The sequence below is a fragment of the Pantherophis guttatus genome, chromosome 4 (genome assembly GCF_059756535.1).
Source record: "Pantherophis guttatus breed Tessera chromosome 4, ASM5975653v1, whole genome shotgun sequence".
Lineage (NCBI taxonomy): Eukaryota > Metazoa > Chordata > Lepidosauria > Squamata > Colubridae > Pantherophis > Pantherophis guttatus.
This window is the reverse complement of record NC_142066.1, coordinates 16,733,453-16,751,860: the sequence shown is the minus strand read 5'-3', so window position 1 is coordinate 16,751,860 and position 18,408 is coordinate 16,733,453. Positions and strand designations below refer to the sequence as shown.

General features: G+C 37.5%; 1 protein-coding gene across 1 annotated transcript; it reads left to right on the top strand.

Annotated features, from left to right (window-relative positions):
- Positions 1 to 704: 704 nt before the first annotated feature.
- On the top strand, positions 705 to 17,363 carry LOC132710026 (vomeronasal type-2 receptor 26-like). Its single transcript, XM_060685341.2, has 6 exons — positions 705 to 904; positions 3,103 to 3,280; positions 6,434 to 7,294; positions 7,818 to 8,045; positions 11,713 to 11,839; positions 12,546 to 17,363. The coding sequence occupies exons 1-6, from the start codon at positions 705 to 707 to the stop codon at positions 13,439 to 13,441; spliced, it is 2,490 nt and encodes an 829-aa protein (XP_060541324.2). The 3' UTR covers positions 13,442 to 17,363.
- The last annotated feature ends 1,045 nt before the right edge of the window (positions 17,364 to 18,408 follow it).

Sequence of the window (18,408 nt, the reverse complement as noted above, 5' to 3'; positions counted from 1 at the left end):
ACCCACTGTTTCCATCCCAAATGACTCTGAGCCACTTAAAGACCTGCTCCCATTAACAAAGTTAAAAAGAAATGTCAATGTCATGATATAATTAGATTACAAATACAATCACCCAAGTACTGAAAGGCCTCTCAGAAGAAGAAATAGAGGAGGTGGGGAACATATAACATGATGGGTCAACTTCTCTTTGCTTCTTTAGAAAAAGTTTAAGTGGGGTAGTTCTAGCAAAATGTTTCATGTTTGGCATTTGTTGACTGGAATTGCCTTTTTTTTCTGTCTCTCTCTCTCTCTCTCTCTCTACTTCCAATATTGTTTTCAGTTATGACCCTTTTGTTCAAGTCCATCAATATCATCATTCTATTTTCCTACTCAAAGTCTCTGGGGAGCTTCGCTGAACGTCTATTGATTTCTCCTATAATTACCCATAGAGTCTTAGCTTTGTAGCTTCTTTTCAAAACCCTGGGGATGTCCAAGGGACAATCCAAAAGAACAGGTCAAGATTGGAAATTTTATTAATTGTGGGACCCGAGAGCTAGAAACGTGACAATCTGTTCCTTGAGAAAAGATATATATGGAAGCTATTCTAATTAGTGAGAGGGGTTATTATTATTATTATTTTGTCATGTTTCATTGCTGCAGACAGAACTAGTTCATATGTGGTGACACAGGTATTCTTGAAGAAGATGATATTTTTCATTGCAGTAATGGCAGGGTTACTGCCAGGGTTGACATGCCTTACTCCTCGGATTAATGCATGTGCTATGGGGAAACCTCCCCGTATGAAGCACAAGTATTTTTTGTCAGGCGATTTTATAATGGCTGGGATACTATCTCAGTTCTACATGTTATCTGATCCAGTGCATTTCAGAAGGCATCCCTCTGAAGAATTGGTTGATGAGCCCATGTAAAGATTTTCTCTTCTTAACTGTAGCATATCTCAAATCAGATATTATTCTGTAATAGGATGCTTGGACTGACATAATTAGTATTATTACTTGCTACATAAATTATTTCTTCTGTTTCTTGCCGGTTACTTCCTTCATTCTAAATACAGATTGCTACCCACTGATATTTCTCACCTGCCAAATAAATAATAAACACACTTGGTGTTTTTTGGATTAAAAATCCATATTAAAGCTTTTCTCACTTACTTACTTTTGTACAAATCACCAATGCTTTAGTATCGAATCACTCTTTGTTGCCCATTGAATGTCAACATTTCATGATTTAATGGTTGCTGTGAATATTAGGGAACGATGGTACTATATAGCACTTTAATCTTGATTTCAAAGAGCACAGATGTAGGGTCTGTCTGGCCTAATGTAAGAGCTACCTCTATACTTAGGATAAGGAAGCTGCGTGAAGGGACTCATATATAACATTTACCTTCAAGCATGCTTCAAAACAGATTTTTCACTTAGTTGCTCTATCTGATCTTTATGGAGAGGTTCATCAGCATAGCCTTATATCAATTTGAGAATATTTATTTATTTATTTATTTATTGGTTCGATTTATATGCCACCCTTCTCCGGAAACTCAGGGCGGCTTACAATGTGTTAAGGAATAGCCTTTATACTTTTGTATATACCTGCTTAGTAGGGCTTTCGCCCCCGCCCCCCAAGCGGTGTTCTTTTTATACAAAGTCAGCTTATTGCCCCTACAATCCGGGTCCTCATTTTACCTACCTCGGAGGGATGGAAGGCTGAGTCAACCTTGAGCCTGGTGAGATTTGAACTTGCAGTAATTGCAGGCAGCTGGCAGCTAAGTGCTACTTAACAGCACATTAGTCCGCTGCGCCACCAAGAATAGAGAAATATTACATTTCTCTATTCTTTCTCTCTCTCTCTCCCTCCCTCCCTCCCTCCCTCCCTCCCTCCCTGTCTCTCTCTCTCTCAAAAAACCAACCAGTGGGAAAATAGAACAGCTAAAGATAGGAAACTAGAAGCATGTCTGACAATTACAGCTAGATGATAATAAGATTATTAACGTAAAGCAATTTACATGTTTCCTTTTGAAAATTCTATACAATGAATGAATCATAACAGCCAGTCTTCATCTAGTGAAAAATTGTACTTCTATGTTTTTCCTAAGAGCATTTTCTCTTTCCTCTAAAATAACGTGTTGGACACTCTGAAATATTTCTGCAGACAATTTCCATTATTATGCAAGTGTTTTATTAGATTCCATACTCTTACATTACCTCTCCTGTAATTTACACATCGTTCATATGATTGAGTACATCTGTAGAAATGGAAAACATTTTTGAGGCATTTACATGATTTCCTGAATGGTAGTGTGTACAATCAAGTTTTGTGTATAGTGTTTAGCTGAAAATAAAGTATATGTAATGTCACATTCTGTGGGAAATGAAATATGTTTATAATGAATGAAAGAGCCATAACAGTCAGCCTTCATCAACTAAAAAAAATGTACTTTTATGTTTTTCCAAAGAGCATTTTCCCCTTTATCAAAAATCATGTTTTAATACTTTGAAATATTTTTGCAGACTATTTGAATTCAAGTATTTCATTAGATTTCATACCGTTATATTAGAACATTGTACAATTTCTGAGTGCATTTAAATAATTAATTTAGGCATTTACATTATTAATTTAAATTTGTAGTGTTCAGTTGATATATTAAAAAAGATCTGGGTGGGTCAAATAGCCTTATTGAATGCTTTGTTCTTTACATACAGTAGTTTATACACTGCTCAAACAACTAAAGGGAACACAAAACTGCTGTATGTAACGAACAAAGTGTTTGGTGGGGCTGTTTCATTCATTCAGATCTCGGGTGTCTTCTGCTTGTGTTCCCTTTATATTTTTGAGCAGTGTATATACCATTATAATGTATTATGTTATTCTAATGGTTTTATTTGCATTTGTCATAAACGTGTACACAATTTTCTTTCAAAAAAAAAAGTATGTGTAATGTCACATTCTTTGAGAAATGAAATATGTTTTGGAATATATCTCTTCTTGCAGATTTTTCCTACAGAACTATCAACATATTCTGGCATTGGCTTTAGCTGTGAAAGAGATCAATGAAAACAAACACATTTTACCCAATGTGACTCTGGGTATGCACCTCTCTAATAGTTATTTCATGGCGAGATGGACATACTTGGCTTCAATGGAGCTTCTCTCAACACGGGGCAGATTCATCCCCAATTATAAGTGTGATTCTAAGGATAGGGCAATATCTGTTATTGCAGGATCTAACTCTCACATCTATCCCTACGTGGCAAATGTTGTGAATGTCTACAAGATGCCCCAGGTAAGATTTGCCCTTGAATGAAATGTAATGGGTTGTGAGAAGAGCCTTGAGAGCCAAAGTCCAGACAATGATCTGATCAAAAGCATCTGAGCCCTAACCAGAAAAGAAATTTTGGAAAGCAACTCAGAACGGACTCTTTCTTGTTCTTTCGAATGTAAAGGGAGAGGAGAATTCTTTTAGACTTGAAAAATCAGAAAACCAAAATCATGAATACTAAACATTCTTTTATTGTAAGTTTCCGTTACAGAAGCCCACAAGTTTGAAATCAATGCTCCCCATCCTTTTACATTTTACATCCTTTTACATTGTAAACAAGTTACATTTACAAATGCAAGAAAACAATTACATAATTATTTTATGTTAAATTTTGTAATTTGGAAATAAAGTGGCCATTCAAACAGAAATGGGAAAAAAAATGTGGTGGCTAGATGAGATATTTTAGATACTGTCCTTGATACAGTCTGAATCCAAACAATTAATAGACTATGATTTCTTGACTGACTTATAAATACACTTTATAGAAGTATCGATACATTTTTGTGAATACATTTTCTTACCATGTTTTAATAATCACATTCATTCATGATTAAGAAATTCAAGGTGTTATTATTTGGGAAATCCTTATTTTGCTCTTTAAATTGCAGAATGGTTTACCTTCCTCCCTCCTGAAATCAGCCTAGCTAATGGCTTAATTAGAGATGAGCAATTCCATTCACTAGAATGTGATATCAGTAATTATAATTTAATCAGATATTAAATGTGGTAAGATTGTGGGACATTTGATATGTGGAAAAAAATGGATCTCTTTAAACCACAAAACTTTTGTTTCTCCAATTTTGAATTGGAGTTTTTGAAAATGGGAAAAGTGATCCCAAGATATAGCACCAGTTGCAATTTAGATCACAAAAAGGTTGCTACTCCACATTTTCAAAACCCTGTTCGAAAAGAGGGGAGGGAAATTCTTTGATTTGTAGTATGCATTCTCTTGGGATTGCTATAAAATAAAATGGAAAGTTAGCAGCAGATGCATGACCCAAATGTGAAATAACTGAAGTGAAAAGAGGAAATTCATTCTATGTGCTTCAGAGGTGCTTTTTTCAAAAAGCAATTGGACTTTGCTTTACCTTTCGCTTCTCATTCAAGAAGCTTCCTCACTTGATCAGAACCAAAGTTGGTTTGGCTGCAACTGCCAAAAAAGCCAACACAGTCCTAGGCTGCATCAACAGAGGCATAGAATCAAGTTCACATGAAGTCTTAGTATCACTTTATAAGGCCTTAGTTAGACCACACTTGGAATATTGCATCCAGTTTTGATTACCATGATATAAAAAAGATGTTGAGACTCTGGAAAGAGAGCAGAGAAGAGCAATTAAGATGATTATGGGACTGGAAGCTAAAACATATGAAGAACAGTTGCAGGAATTGGATATGTCTAGTCTAGTGAAAAGAAGGACTAGGGGTGACATGGTAGCAGTGTTCCAATATTTGAGGAGTTGCCACAAAGAAGAGGGAGTCAACTTATGTTCCAAAGCACCAGAAGGCAAAACAGAAACAATGGACGGAAACTAATCATGGAGAGAAGCAACCTAGAACTAAGGAGAAATTTCCTGACTGAGAACAATCGACCAGTGGAACAGTTTGTCTTCAGGGGTTGTGAGTGTTCCATCACTGGAGGCTTTTAAGAAGAAATTGGACATCCATTTTTCCTAAATGGTTTAGGGTCTCCTCTTTGAGCAGGGGGTTGGAATAGAAGACCTCCAAGGTCCCTTCCAACTCTGATGATGGTGGTGGTGGTGGTGATGATGTTGATCAGGACTGAAGAAGCTTCTTTGATGAGAAGCAAATATATGCTTCCTCAGAGAAAAGCAAAATCCACAGGATCCAATCTGGGTCAATCACGAGGGCCAGAGTTTTTGTCTTCCAAGCTTTTGGACTCATGTTAGAGCCCATCTTTGGGGAACTTCTCTCTAGCAGATTGTGTGCTGTTCTATGTGTGGTATTTATAGTGCTTGTTGTAAGTAGTTTTTAAGATCTTGATTGGGTTTGTTGATGGCTGGCTTTTACGTCATTTGCTGTCATTTGTTTGTGTTGCCCTGCCCTCACCTTCTAAGTACTTAATAGGCTGGTGGTAAATCAGCACTCCTGTTGAAGTCCAGTTGCCTTTTGAAAGTCCAGTTGCCTTTTGAAAAAACACATTTGAGACAACCATGACCTGATTGAGAATCTCCATAGACATTCACTCTGCCCTTCTAGTAACTGGTGTATAGCAACATATATCCATATTTGAATGTATACTCATATGCATTCACATTAGGATGCAGGAAGTATGAGATGGGAACTAAGCAAAGCTGGAGGATGGGTAGGGTGCACATTGAACACAAAACAGTGTTCTTATGCTGTTCATTTGAGATAAGATCTCATCTGCATCTCACCATGACTTCATTGCTTTATTATTTATTTATTTATTTACTTACTTATTTACTGTTTTCTATGAAAAGAAAGGCTAATGAAATTTTGGGATAGATTTCCTTCCTTAATCCCAACCAAACCATTTTAGCCTTTAATATTTCTGGTCCATTTTCAGTATAACTTTGCCTGAATTAATGCATTTCTGAGGTCTCTGGCTTTTTATTTATCCTACGAATATGAAAATTCTGCACACCAGTTCTTTCTGAATATGATTACCATATTTTTTGCTTCATAAGACACACCTAGGTTTCAAGGAGGAAAAGATGAAAACAAAATATGAACATGGAGCACCATCTCACTGTGAATATGGAGCATTGAATATGGAGCAGTAGTGTAGTGACGGCAGGAGGCAGAGCCTGAGAGGACCACAGATAGGTGTCCTCTCATGTGCCAGCTCCACCTATTGATTCCTGCACTGAGGAAAAGAGACAGAAGAGGCGGGGTTCAGCACTGTAAAAGGACCCCACCATCGCGGCCCAGCTGCAATTCACCATATTCACTCCATAAGATGCGCAGACATTTCCACCCACTTTTTTTTGGGGGGGGGAGGGAAATACATCTTGTGGTGTGAAAAATACAGTATATCTTGGTTATTATGGAAGATCATAAATTAAGAGCAGATATTTTTCAAAAACAATGAATATTTCATTTTGGAAAATCATGTTCCCTTTTTTCTATATTCAGCTGATATATGGATCTTCTCCAACGATAGATGACAAGATACAAACTGTTTTCTTTCATCGTTTTTTCCCAAATGGTGACCAACAGATTATGGGTATTCTCCACTTGTTGCTGCATTTAAGGTGGACATGGATTGGACTGGTTCTCCAACCTGAGGAGAGTGAAAAGAGATTCATACAAGATGCTATTACTTTGTATTCTCAGAAAGGTATCTGCTTTGACTTCATGGAAGAGATGGGCAAGGAAACATTTTCTAATGATATTGCAGAAGCACTTCAAGACTTTGGTAAAATATACACGATTATCATGAAGAGCACTACCAATGTCATTATCCTCTATTGTGAAAACCAAGTCACCGCCATTTTTAGAATGTTGCCCTATTATACAGAATTGGAAGAGATGTCCATCGAGAGAAAAGATAAAGTTTGGATATTGCCAGCCCAGATGGAGTTTACATCCCTTCCCTTTCAAAAAACTATCACTATGGAGATTTTCCATGGTGTTATAACTTTTGCAATTTCTTCCAAGGAGATTTCTGGATTCGACAAATTCCTTCAGATGAGAAATCCAACTTCTGAAGTGGAAGACCATTTAATGAGAGTGTTCTGGGAAAAGGCTTTTGAATGCTCATTTTCTAAAGATAATGCAGATGAAGACGTTGGAATGCTGTGCACTGGAGAAGAGAAGTTGGAGAATCTACCCAAGTCTGTGTTTGACACCACCATGACTGGGCAGAGTTACAGCATCTATAACGCAGTCTATGGTGTGGCACATGCTTTACAAGCCATGCTTTACCCCCAGTCCAAACACAGAGCAAGGCCAAAAGTTGGGAGAGAAACATTGTCGACTCAAAAAGCATGGCAGGTAACAAAAGGATAAATTAAACATTTCCTATTGCTCTTCTTTCTAATGCAATGAGCTCTACCACTGTAGATATGGCCAATGAAAATATCAAACTGATGATTTTTAAGTCTTGTATGACTCAATTTTCCTCATCCTTCCAAGATTTAAAAAGTTTTGCAATTGAGAATAGATAAAACTTATAATAATATGGAGGGAAAAGTTTAGATGCTGCAGTATCTGTGTGGTTGATAGAGGAACATTAATTCTATGAAAGTGCCCAATTATGTTAAAGGGATGACACATAAGTTAATACCAATGATTCTTTCTTTCTTTCTTTCTTTCTTTCTTTCTTTCTTTCTTTCTTTCTTTCTTTCTTTCTTTCTTTCTTTCTTTTCTATCTATCTATCATTTATCTGTCTATCTAACTAACTATCTATCATTTATCTATCAATCATCTACCTTTCCTTTCCCCTTCCCTCCCCTCCCCCTCATTTTCTTGTCTTTTCGCTTCCCTAATTAATTGACTACCTCTGCTTCTGTTTAGCTCCATCACTATTTGAGAACCATCTCATTTAATAACACGGCAGGACAGAAAATTTTCTTTAATGAAAATGGGGATCTAGAGACTGGATTTGACATTATCAACTGGATCACATTCCAAAACGAGACCTTTGTTAAAGTCAAAGTTGGAAAGATTGTCCCAACAACTTCTCCAGATAAGCTATTCACTATTTCTGTACAAGACATCACCTGGCCTACCATGTTTAAACAGGTATTTCCTGCTCTGATTTCATACTGTGTGTTCTTTCCCTTCCCTTCTTGTTCACAGAATTATTGATTTGAATGGATGTTACCCTTAAAGTTGTCAGACCAGAGACAACAGGGAGCTTGAAATACAAAGACTGAAATTTTAAGCCAGGCTTAAAATAATTTTCTTAAAATAATTGTCAAATTTTTATGGTTTTAGCAGAACTTAATTCAATACCTAGAGTCTTTTTTTTTTTTTTGAATTTCAAAATTGCCTTGATACACGCACACACACAAAAGACACACACAAGTTAAAGTCATTAAAGCTACATATGATGTAATTCACAACATTTCAACACGGATGGTGTGAAAAGTTTACTGCCTTAAAGTTTAAAGTGCATGCTGAGAGATTTGTATCACAAGAGGATATGTTTGGAAAATCCATGGTTTATTTTGCCAATCATGCTTCTGAATATTATCCAAGCTGCCTTTCCAGAATCTATGCAATTTGAAGTTACCTTTCATTTTAAAGGGGGACTATCTTTTCTGAAATCCTTGATGTTAATGTCATTGAAAAAAGTTGTGAAAAAAGAAGTAAAAAATCATTTGATTGACGACATATTCTAGCTAATGGTTATTATATGCTGGGTTGGCTAAAGCTGATCTGCCTCTTTGGAAGGCATGTAGACTTCTGCTTCTCCCTTTTCAGTTATGGCTGTAGTAGTTTCTGAGTGTCTTTGCTCAATCCATCAACAGTTTTGGTCTCAGCTCTTTCACGTACAACTGGCTGCTGTAGCTCTCCAACACTCCAACTCTCTTTTATCTCTTCTACTGCCACCCACCGATCTTCTTTTTAAAGTTATATTTCGTTTCTTTCCTAGGGTTAATTTCTTCTATATCTATTCTGCATTTCTACCTCTTTTTTTTCCTTTTCTTGCTGTCTGTTGTATATTCAAGCAAGCATGGAGGTAGATCTACTCTTTTATCTCTTCATTTTTAATCCAGATTTTTCATTTTGCTTTTTGCTTTCTGAACCAATCTTCCTCCTAGGACCAGCAAAAGAATGAGCCATCTACCATTTTGAGTAGATAGGAAATAATAAGTTTATCCTCACCCTGTGGCTAAGGAACTAGGAATGCTATTTCTAGTCACATTTCCTTTCCCTCTTTTAGAAGCAAAAAAATTCTCCACGTTTGCTGGTTCACTCTGACAAGTATCCTCATATGCCATCCTCAAACTCTGCTTTCCTCAGTATCTTATATACTGGGATTCTGGTCTGTCAGATTAGCTCTTTTATTATGGTGTGGGTGGGGTTCAGAAGTGGAGTGGTGACTCGAGCCTTTAAAAAAGGAATTCAGCCAAGGAATAATGAAATGGTGAATACAGAGATAAATATGATGGATGGGTGGATGGATAGATGGATGGGTGGGTGGATGGGTGGGTGGGTGGGTGATGGATGGACAGTTAGATGGATAGATGGATGGATGGATGGATGGATGGATGGATGGATGGATAGTTGGCGTGGTGGGGGGTGGGGGATGGTGGAGACTCTGCCAAATTCTGGTTTATACCACAAATGGCAGGAATAATGATAAAACTGTGGCTCCTAATTTGCATCTTTCTCCACAAGTCCTTGAAAGCCATAGTCACCCAAAGGAAAGCAGTTGATGTTAATATTCCTGGCATGGATGAGAAGGAAAAAAGAAAAGTCAGGGATCATGTTAACCATGGTCCACAGAAAATGCCTCACCATTGTTAAAGACAAAGTAGAGAAATGCATTGAAACTCAGGAGAAAAAGATATTAATCTCTCTTTCCAACTAATTTTTGTTTGAGATATTTACATTCACCTAGCCAAATATCTTCACATCTCCAATTCTTAGTGTTCCTACCTTCAGTTTTGATTCTAGCTCTCATTTCCTTCAGCACATTCACTGATTTGTTATAAATGCTCTAAAACAACACATTTTTGGACGTCTACACTACAATTTTTACAGATAGTCCTTGAGATATGACCCTAATGGAGCCTGCCCATATGACCCTATTAGGGTCATATGTCAAAAAAATTCATCAAATGGGTCAAACTCAATTTAACACATTTTAAAAATTAAATTTGTTAATTGACCACTGCCATTGTTAACTTAACCTTGTTAAATTAATATTAATTAACATTAATAACATGTTAATAATATATATATATGATTTAAAATAAAATAAACATCCTAGATCAACAACAGCCACCAAGATTAAATTAAAGGTAAGGGTAAAGGTTCCCCTCACACATATGTGCTAGTCATTCCTGACTCTAGGGGGAGGTCCTCATCTCCGTTTCAGAGCCAAAGAGCCAGCTCAGTCCGAAGATGTCTCCGTGATCATGTGGCTGGCATGACTAAACACCAAAGGCACATGGAACGCTGTTACCTTCCCACCAAATGTGGATACTATTTTTCTACTTGCATTTTTTATGTGCTTTCAAACTGCTAGGTTTGCAGAAGCTGGGACACATAACAGAAGCTTGACCCGTTATGCGGCATTAGGGATTTGAACCATTGAACTGCCAACCTTTCGATCGACAACCTCATTGTCTTAGCTGCTGAGCCACCGTGTCCCTAAAATTAAATTACCTACCACAAATAGAATGCTTATCTTACAGAAGTAATGAAACACAGCATACTTTTTAATTTTTTTGTTCCTCTCTTTTTCATTGTAATTCTCTTTTGCTACCTTTAGCTCATTCTGCAGGTTTGTATCTCTGCAGTTCTTTGCAATTTGAAAATAGGAAATTGAGCAATGTCAGGTTTCCAAAAAAATTAGTATTTGTACAAATTATCAGTAATATACACTAATCTTCAAAAAAAAGCAAGGAAACACAACACTGTAGAATGCTTGGTGCAGATGCTGGCTAGCATTTCTACAAGCAGTTTTAAGGCAAATGCAAAGAAACTTTATTTTTGCAAAGTACTGTGTTTACAAATACGATAGTTTCTGAAGTACAGTACTTAAAAAGAAGCAGAGCAGTTTCCAAAGGGCTTAGAAACAAACAGTACAGTACTATGGAGCAGGTGTGTCAAACTCGTGGCATTCACGGTGGTGTCACGTGACGTATCAGGACTTTTTCTCCTTCGCTAAACCAGGTGGGCGCAGGATCAGCACGTGACGCATCCGACTCATGGGCTGGGAGCTTGACAGCCCTGCTATAGAGGCACAAAAAAGAACATTTTAAAATACTTACAGAGGCAATTCTCCAGTCCTCAAGCCAGCAAAAAACTATCCTCCAGGAAGCCGAAAATCCTCCACGCAGCAGCAAAAACAAAAAACAAAAACAAACTCGGCACTGGCTTCAAAATCACCAAATCTTGTTTGGCCATGGGACCAGGAGAAAAAACAACCCAGTTTCAGAAAATTGCATGTCATAACCCCGAACGGCAAAGGGAAGTTACAGAGTAAAAAATGGCTGGCACTGCAGCAGTGACTGAATCCAAGTCACATGGCTACAGAGCCCTCTTTTTGGTCGCAGTTTTGAATTTCTAACAAGTACCCTTTCTGGATACATTCATTCTTGTGAGAATTTGTTAAATTGAGTGGTTGTACCTAGGGTATTACCTTTATTTAGATGTAAAATTCACCCTGAAAGAGAATTTTTTGAAAGAAAACTTGTGACTTTTAATAAATCCTGCTTTCACTTCTTGATAGGTTCAACCTCTTTCTGTATGCAATGACAATTGCTATTCAGGGACCAGGAAGAGGAAAATAGAAGGGAAGCCGTTTTGCTGTTATGACTGCATTCCATGTGCAAAAGGGAAAATTTCAAACCAGATGGGTAAGAGCTGCTTTGCGGAAAACTATTCAGATTCCTTACAGTAACTATGATTCAAAATGCTAATATTTAAACCTCTTAAGGCAAGGGTGTCAAACTCGTGGCCCATGTGCCGGATGTGTTACATGCTGGTCATACCCACATCCGGTTTAGCGAAGAGGAAAAAAGTTGTGATATGTCACATGATGACTCCGTGATGATACAATTTTGACACCCCTGTCCAAAGAGGACTTTTATTGCCATGACTGAATGAATGATATTCCTTCATAAATTTAAAAATGAACAGATATTTAGAGAATCCAAAAATAAATGTTTGGTTTGAGTTGTTCTAGATTGTTACAGATAATGGCTTCTAATTAATGCAGAACTAAGTAATTAAAAGATAAGCTCAATGAAAATCTAGTTCTTTTGTAGGATGAGGGATTTTCCCAAGAAAGATAGGAGGGGGGGGAATAAATGAAGGGAGGGGGGAGGGAAAGGGAGACAGAGAGGGAGAGGGGGCACAATATATATAAAAGAAGAACAGGGTAGAATTGTAATCACAAAACAATGTGTAATTATTACACATTCTGGCATATTTAAAGCATGGCACTAAATATACAATAAGAGATTATCATTTAATTAATGCCATTACTTAGCTCCTACATGAACCCTCAATCCCAGTACATTGGTATTTCTAGAAATTGACCATGACATTTTCTTTTTCCAGATGCAGTTGATTGCTTTCAATGTTCAGAAGAACACTATGCAAACAAGGCTCAAAATCTCTGTATTCTAAAAACTACAACCTTCCTGTCTTACAATGAGCCACTGGGAATCACTTTGGCCACTGTTAGTCTCTTCTTTTCTTTCTTGACAGTTTTGGTGTTGGGAATCTTCATTAAAGAGCAGGACACACCCATAGTCAAAGCCAACAATAGGAATCTCACCTACATTCTTCTCATTGCCCTCCTCCTTTCCTTCCTTTGCAGCTTACTCTTCATTGGGAAACCTGACCAAATGAAATGTCTCTTGCAACAAACTGCCTTTGGTATCATCTTCTCCGTAGCCCTTTCTTGCATTTTGGGGAAAACAACCATTGTTGTTATTGCTTTCATGGCCACTAAGCCAGGCTCTAAAATGAGGAAATGGGTGGGGAACAGGTTGGCCAAAGGTATTATCCTATCTTGCTCCATAGCACAATTCACCATTTGTATAGTATGGTTGGCAATTTCTCCCCCATTCCCAGATTCAGACATGCACTCCATGGCTGAAGAAATTGTCTTGGAATGTAATGAAGGTTCAGCCATCATGTTTTACCTTATCCTTGGCTTTATGGGGTTCTTGGCTTCTATCAGCTTCACAGTGGCCTTTCTAGCCAGGAGATTGCCTGACAGCTTTAATGAAGCCAAATTTATCACCTTCAGCATGTTGGTCTTTTGTAGTGTCTGGGTATCATTTGTCCCAACCTATTTGAGTACAAAGGGAAAATATATGGTGGCCGTGGAGATCTTCTCTATTTTGGCTTCGGCAGCTGGATTACTGGGCTGCATCTTTTCCCCCAAATGCTATATTATTATTTTTAGACCTGATTTGAATACGAAGGGACAGTTAATAAAGAAATGATTCAGAGTTTGCTTATTGGTGTGGAATTAGTGTTCCCCTAATTCCAACAGTAAACGTGGGACTCATTTCATGACAGAATTGTTGATTCAGTGCCATAAATGTAAGCATATAATCTCAACACAAATTTCTATTAAAGATCTCTTACACATAGTGAAGAGGATGTCAGGGTTCCAAGTAACAGCCCAGATGAAATCAAAACTCCAAGGCCAGAAGGTTCCTCAAAGTATAGATTTATTAGGCATGTCATAGTGGCACAGCCTGTGAAAACCCAACTCTGAAGCTCCCCGGATTTTCCCCCACCCAGTTCAAAATCCAAAGCTCATCTCCCCTCTACACACAACCATCACATGCCCCAATTAGGTCACAGTCCCAGACCCGAATGACTCCCATCCACACCCTGTCAGGTGCTGGTAAGAGTGTCCTTGGTTCCCAGGAGGAAGAATGTTACTTTGGTTACATGTTTCCCCAGCTGGCTCCAGGGTTGACAGAGGAACATTTATATGCAGAAGCCTATAATCAGAAAAGGATTATAAAATTCTATCAAGCAACAGTAATTCTCATTTCCTTGAGAACAATGTTAGAGTTTGCAGCAATCCAACCAGCACACAAGTAAATAATTAAGCAGAATTTATGTATAAAAGAAACTTCTTTATATACAGTAATATAAAACATGATTCATGTATACAATATCCATGCAGCAGAAGCCAGAACCAGAACTCAGAATCCAGAAATACAGAATCTATATAAACACAGAAGCAATAATGCAAGGACAAACTAACTCTTTTATACATAACAATCAAGCTCAGCCATGTCCAGGCTCCAAACTGTCTGAGTCACATAATAGTCCCCTTTGGCTGACCTGTTGCCATGTCTATTCCAATTCATGACCTCTTATACACTGACATGCCTCTCTTCATGACTGGAATAGACATAAAACCGAATAACTTAATATTCTTCAGAGACCTGTATTTGAAGACCCAAGTTCACAGTTCCCTTCAAATACCTGAGAATCCCTTTTACACCCATCCAATGCAATTGTGTGGGTGCAGCAGCAAAGTGACTCAAGATGCTTAGTGCACAGAGACTTCCGGTTTGTCTGCCTCCGACGAAAGACGGTCCTGCTTTTGGACCGCCAGCCCCGCTGTCTGTAGAGCCGCTTCGACCCAAAGAAGCGGCTTGAAAATTCCTAATTCCATAGGAAGAAAGGAAGAGAGTGGGCGAGGAGCAGGTTGAGCCCCTGTGAACCCCCAGATAACTGTTACTGGGGAGGAAACAGGCGCGGCTCCCTTTCAACTCGCTGAGACTCCGGACGGCGTGGGACGACTCTGCCAAAGCGCAGAGCAAGTCGGCAGCAGCAACTTTTCAAATTGAACAAAACAAACTCCAATAATCAGGGGGAGATAAAACTTGAACCCCCTAACTTCGAAACTGCAAGTATTACTACTTTTGTGATTTTCTGACTCAAAATAGAAGCGTAACTGAGCGGAAGCGGCTTGAAAATGGCGCCCGACTTCAGCGTTACAAGCTGAAAGTGAGAGTGGATTTGTAATTGTTATCTCAACTAGCTACAAAGTTGCGCTGTCTGTAACAAGGTGGAAAAGAAAAGAGCAAAAAAAATTTAAAATAAGTCCGAGCCTGCTTCAATTTGAATCTTATCCCCAATTTGATTAAACCTGGGGGAATTTTTCAGAGGACTTTGTGGTGGTGGAAAAGGAAAAAGGATCTCCTTTTTTAGAAAAACTAGCCTACGTGGCAGAATGGCTTCTAAGCCTAAACAGGAAGGGAAGGCGGCGGGGGGGGGGATCCCCCACACATAATTCTGAGCAGCAGTCTTCTAGCCAGCAGAGCCAGAAAAAAGAGTTTGATTTTGAAAGTTTAAAAGATTTTATTACTCAGGCTCTGGATGAGAAATTTCAAAAATCACAACAGGAAATCAAGCAGGAGATTAATGAAATTAAAGAGGTGGTGCAAGAGAAATATGACAAGGTGACTAATAAATTGATGACTGTGGTGTCTGGTTTGTCAGAGGCAATTATTAGAACGGATGCTAAATTGGAAGAATTTAAATCAGAAGTGAATGTTAAAATGAAGGACAATGATTATAAAATTTCTGATGCTGATAATAAAATGCAGAGAGTCGAAAATGAAATTACGATGATGCAGTTCAGGTCCATGGAATTTGCCATAAGGCTTAGAGGTATAAGAGAGAATGAACGACAAGATTTGAGACAGATTTGTGCTGATGCTCTGGCTGTGTTGTTAAAAATTAATCCTGAAGAGATTTTTTTACAAAATAGATAAAATTTACAGAGTGAACTCGTGGGTGGCCAGACAAAGACAATTGCCTAGAGATGTGGTAATATATTTTACAGACAGAAGAATGAGAAATGATATTCTGCAAAAGTCTTTTCTTGCTGCTGTGCAAGTGGAGGGAACTCAGACTGGAGTCTATAAAGAGTTGCCACCCAAGATGTTAAAAGATAGAAAAGATTTTGGATTTTTAGTGAATGAACTAAAAAAACAACAAATTCCATTTCGGTGGGATGCCCCAACTGGTATAATTTTGAGATACAATGGAGAGAGACATTGATTAAACACTGTTGAGAAGGCAGAACAATTTTATTCTACTGTTTTTAAAGAGAGATCACCATCCCCACATACATCTACTGTGTTGGAGATAAAGGAGAGTGACAAGGAGAAGCAACCTCAGCAAGAGATGGAAGAGCAGCTTAAGCAGTTGGAATCAGAGCCGGAGATACAGGGTGCTATAGGAGGTTTTCTGGAGGAGCCCCTGATAGAGCCCTCTCCCATTCTGACTACAAGAGATGTGGCTTTGGACCTAGTCCGGACGGCTGAAGCTAAAGACCAGCGTGTAACCCGAGCAATTTCTAAGCAACTTAAAGAAAAGCAGCAACAGGAAAGGTCCAAGTCACAACAATATAAGAAAGGAGTTAAGAGTACTATACAAGAATGTGAAGCCATGGGGGGAGCAAAGCCGAAGACTTCGGAAGATATTCAGCAATTCTGCTCATCACTTCAAAAAAGCCTTCTATCTTGGAATGTGAATGGATTAAACTCACCACAGAAAAGGAAGAAATTATTTACATACCTGAGACAATTTAATAATAATATAATCGGTTTACAAGAAACTCACATTAGAACGCAAGACCAAAAATATTTGATAAATTCAAAACTAGGAACTCATTTTATAGCTTCAAATCTGGAAAAAAAGAATGGAGTGGTTATTTATATAAATAAAAGATTGTCAGCTAAAATCATAGAAGCAGATGAAAGTGGCAGGTTTATAGCAATTGAACTGTATACAGTAAGTGGCCAAATTCTAGTGATTGGAATTTATGCTCCTAACCAACAACAAGATCATTTCTATAAAACTTTGCATTCCAAAATATTGCAATGGGACTATAGATCTATTTTAATTATGAGAGATTGGAATGGAGTAATTGACTCAAAAATAGATAAAAAGAGTTTGGCGAAGTCAAGGATTAGATTACCACAGACTTTTTTTTGATATGAAAGAAGATTTGGAATTAAAAGATATTTGGAGAATACATAACCCAAAAGATTTGGACTTTACTTTTTTTTCAGATAGACACAAATCCTTTTCTAGGATTGACTTTATTTTATTATCAGCTGATCTACTTGTTAAGACAAAAAGAACAAAGATTTTTCCAAGAACTCTAACCGACCATAGCCCAGTATGGATAGAAATGGAGATGGGAAGATTGAGAGAAGATCATGGAGATTAAATGAAAATTTGTTTAGATATGAAAAAAATATAACAGAACTCAAAAAGAAGATGAAAGAATTTTTTGAAATGAATTTGAATAAAGGTACCCCTATCGAAATTGTATGGGATGCAAGCAAAGTGTATATGAGAGGGGTACTTATTTATATGAATTCTAAACATAAATTGAATCGGCAAAAGAAAAGGTCTGAAATGGAAGCAGAAATAAAGAACAAAGAACAGTTACTTATTAAAAATCCAACAGATGAAAGAATACGTTCTGCTATAAAACTTTTGAAAGATCAATTTCAGATGCTTATGGCGGAACAAACAGCAACAAATTTACAATATGCTAAACATAATATATTTTGTAATGCTAACAAACCGGGCAGATGGTTGGTGTACACACTAAGGAAGAAGCAGAGTATACGGACTATTGACAGTATTGATATTGGAGGGAAGGAAATTTTTCAACAAAAATTAATTAAAGAAGTTTTTGTAGATTATTATACTAAACTATATGCTAAAGATGATATGCAGAATGGACTTATAGAAAAATACTTAGAAAATAAAAGAGTTACAAAAATTACCAATCAACAAAAGGACAGAATGGATTATTTTATAACAGTTGAGGAGATTATTGTCACAATTAAACAATTGAAAACGGCTAAACCTCCTGGAACGGATGGTCTAACTGCGGTGTATTATAAAACTTTGCAAGCAGAAATGGTTGAACATCTTAGAGATTTATTTTGTAATATACAACAAGGGGGTAAAATACCCCCATCATGGAAAACAGCTTACATTTCTCTGATACCAAAAGAACAAACAGGTCCTAAAAAACCTGAGAATTTTAGACCAATATCTCTTTTGAATAATGATTATAAAATATATGCAAAAGTATTAGCCAACAGGTTGATGCCAGTTATTCAAGAGGTGATTCATGGTGATCAAGCGGGATTTATAGAAGGCAGATACATGAAGGACAATGTTAGGCAAGTTATAGATCTATTGGAATATGTTGAGAAGAATAAACAGATCCCTGCAGTGCTGGTTTTCCTGGATGCGGAGAAGGCCTTTGATAGAGTGGATTGGAATTTTCTATTAAAGACTTTAAAAAAGATGGACTTTGGGGATCAATTTATACAGGCGGTTTCAGCAATTTATCAAGAACAAAAGGCACAGATTATTATTAATGGAAGTTTGACAACAAATTTTAATA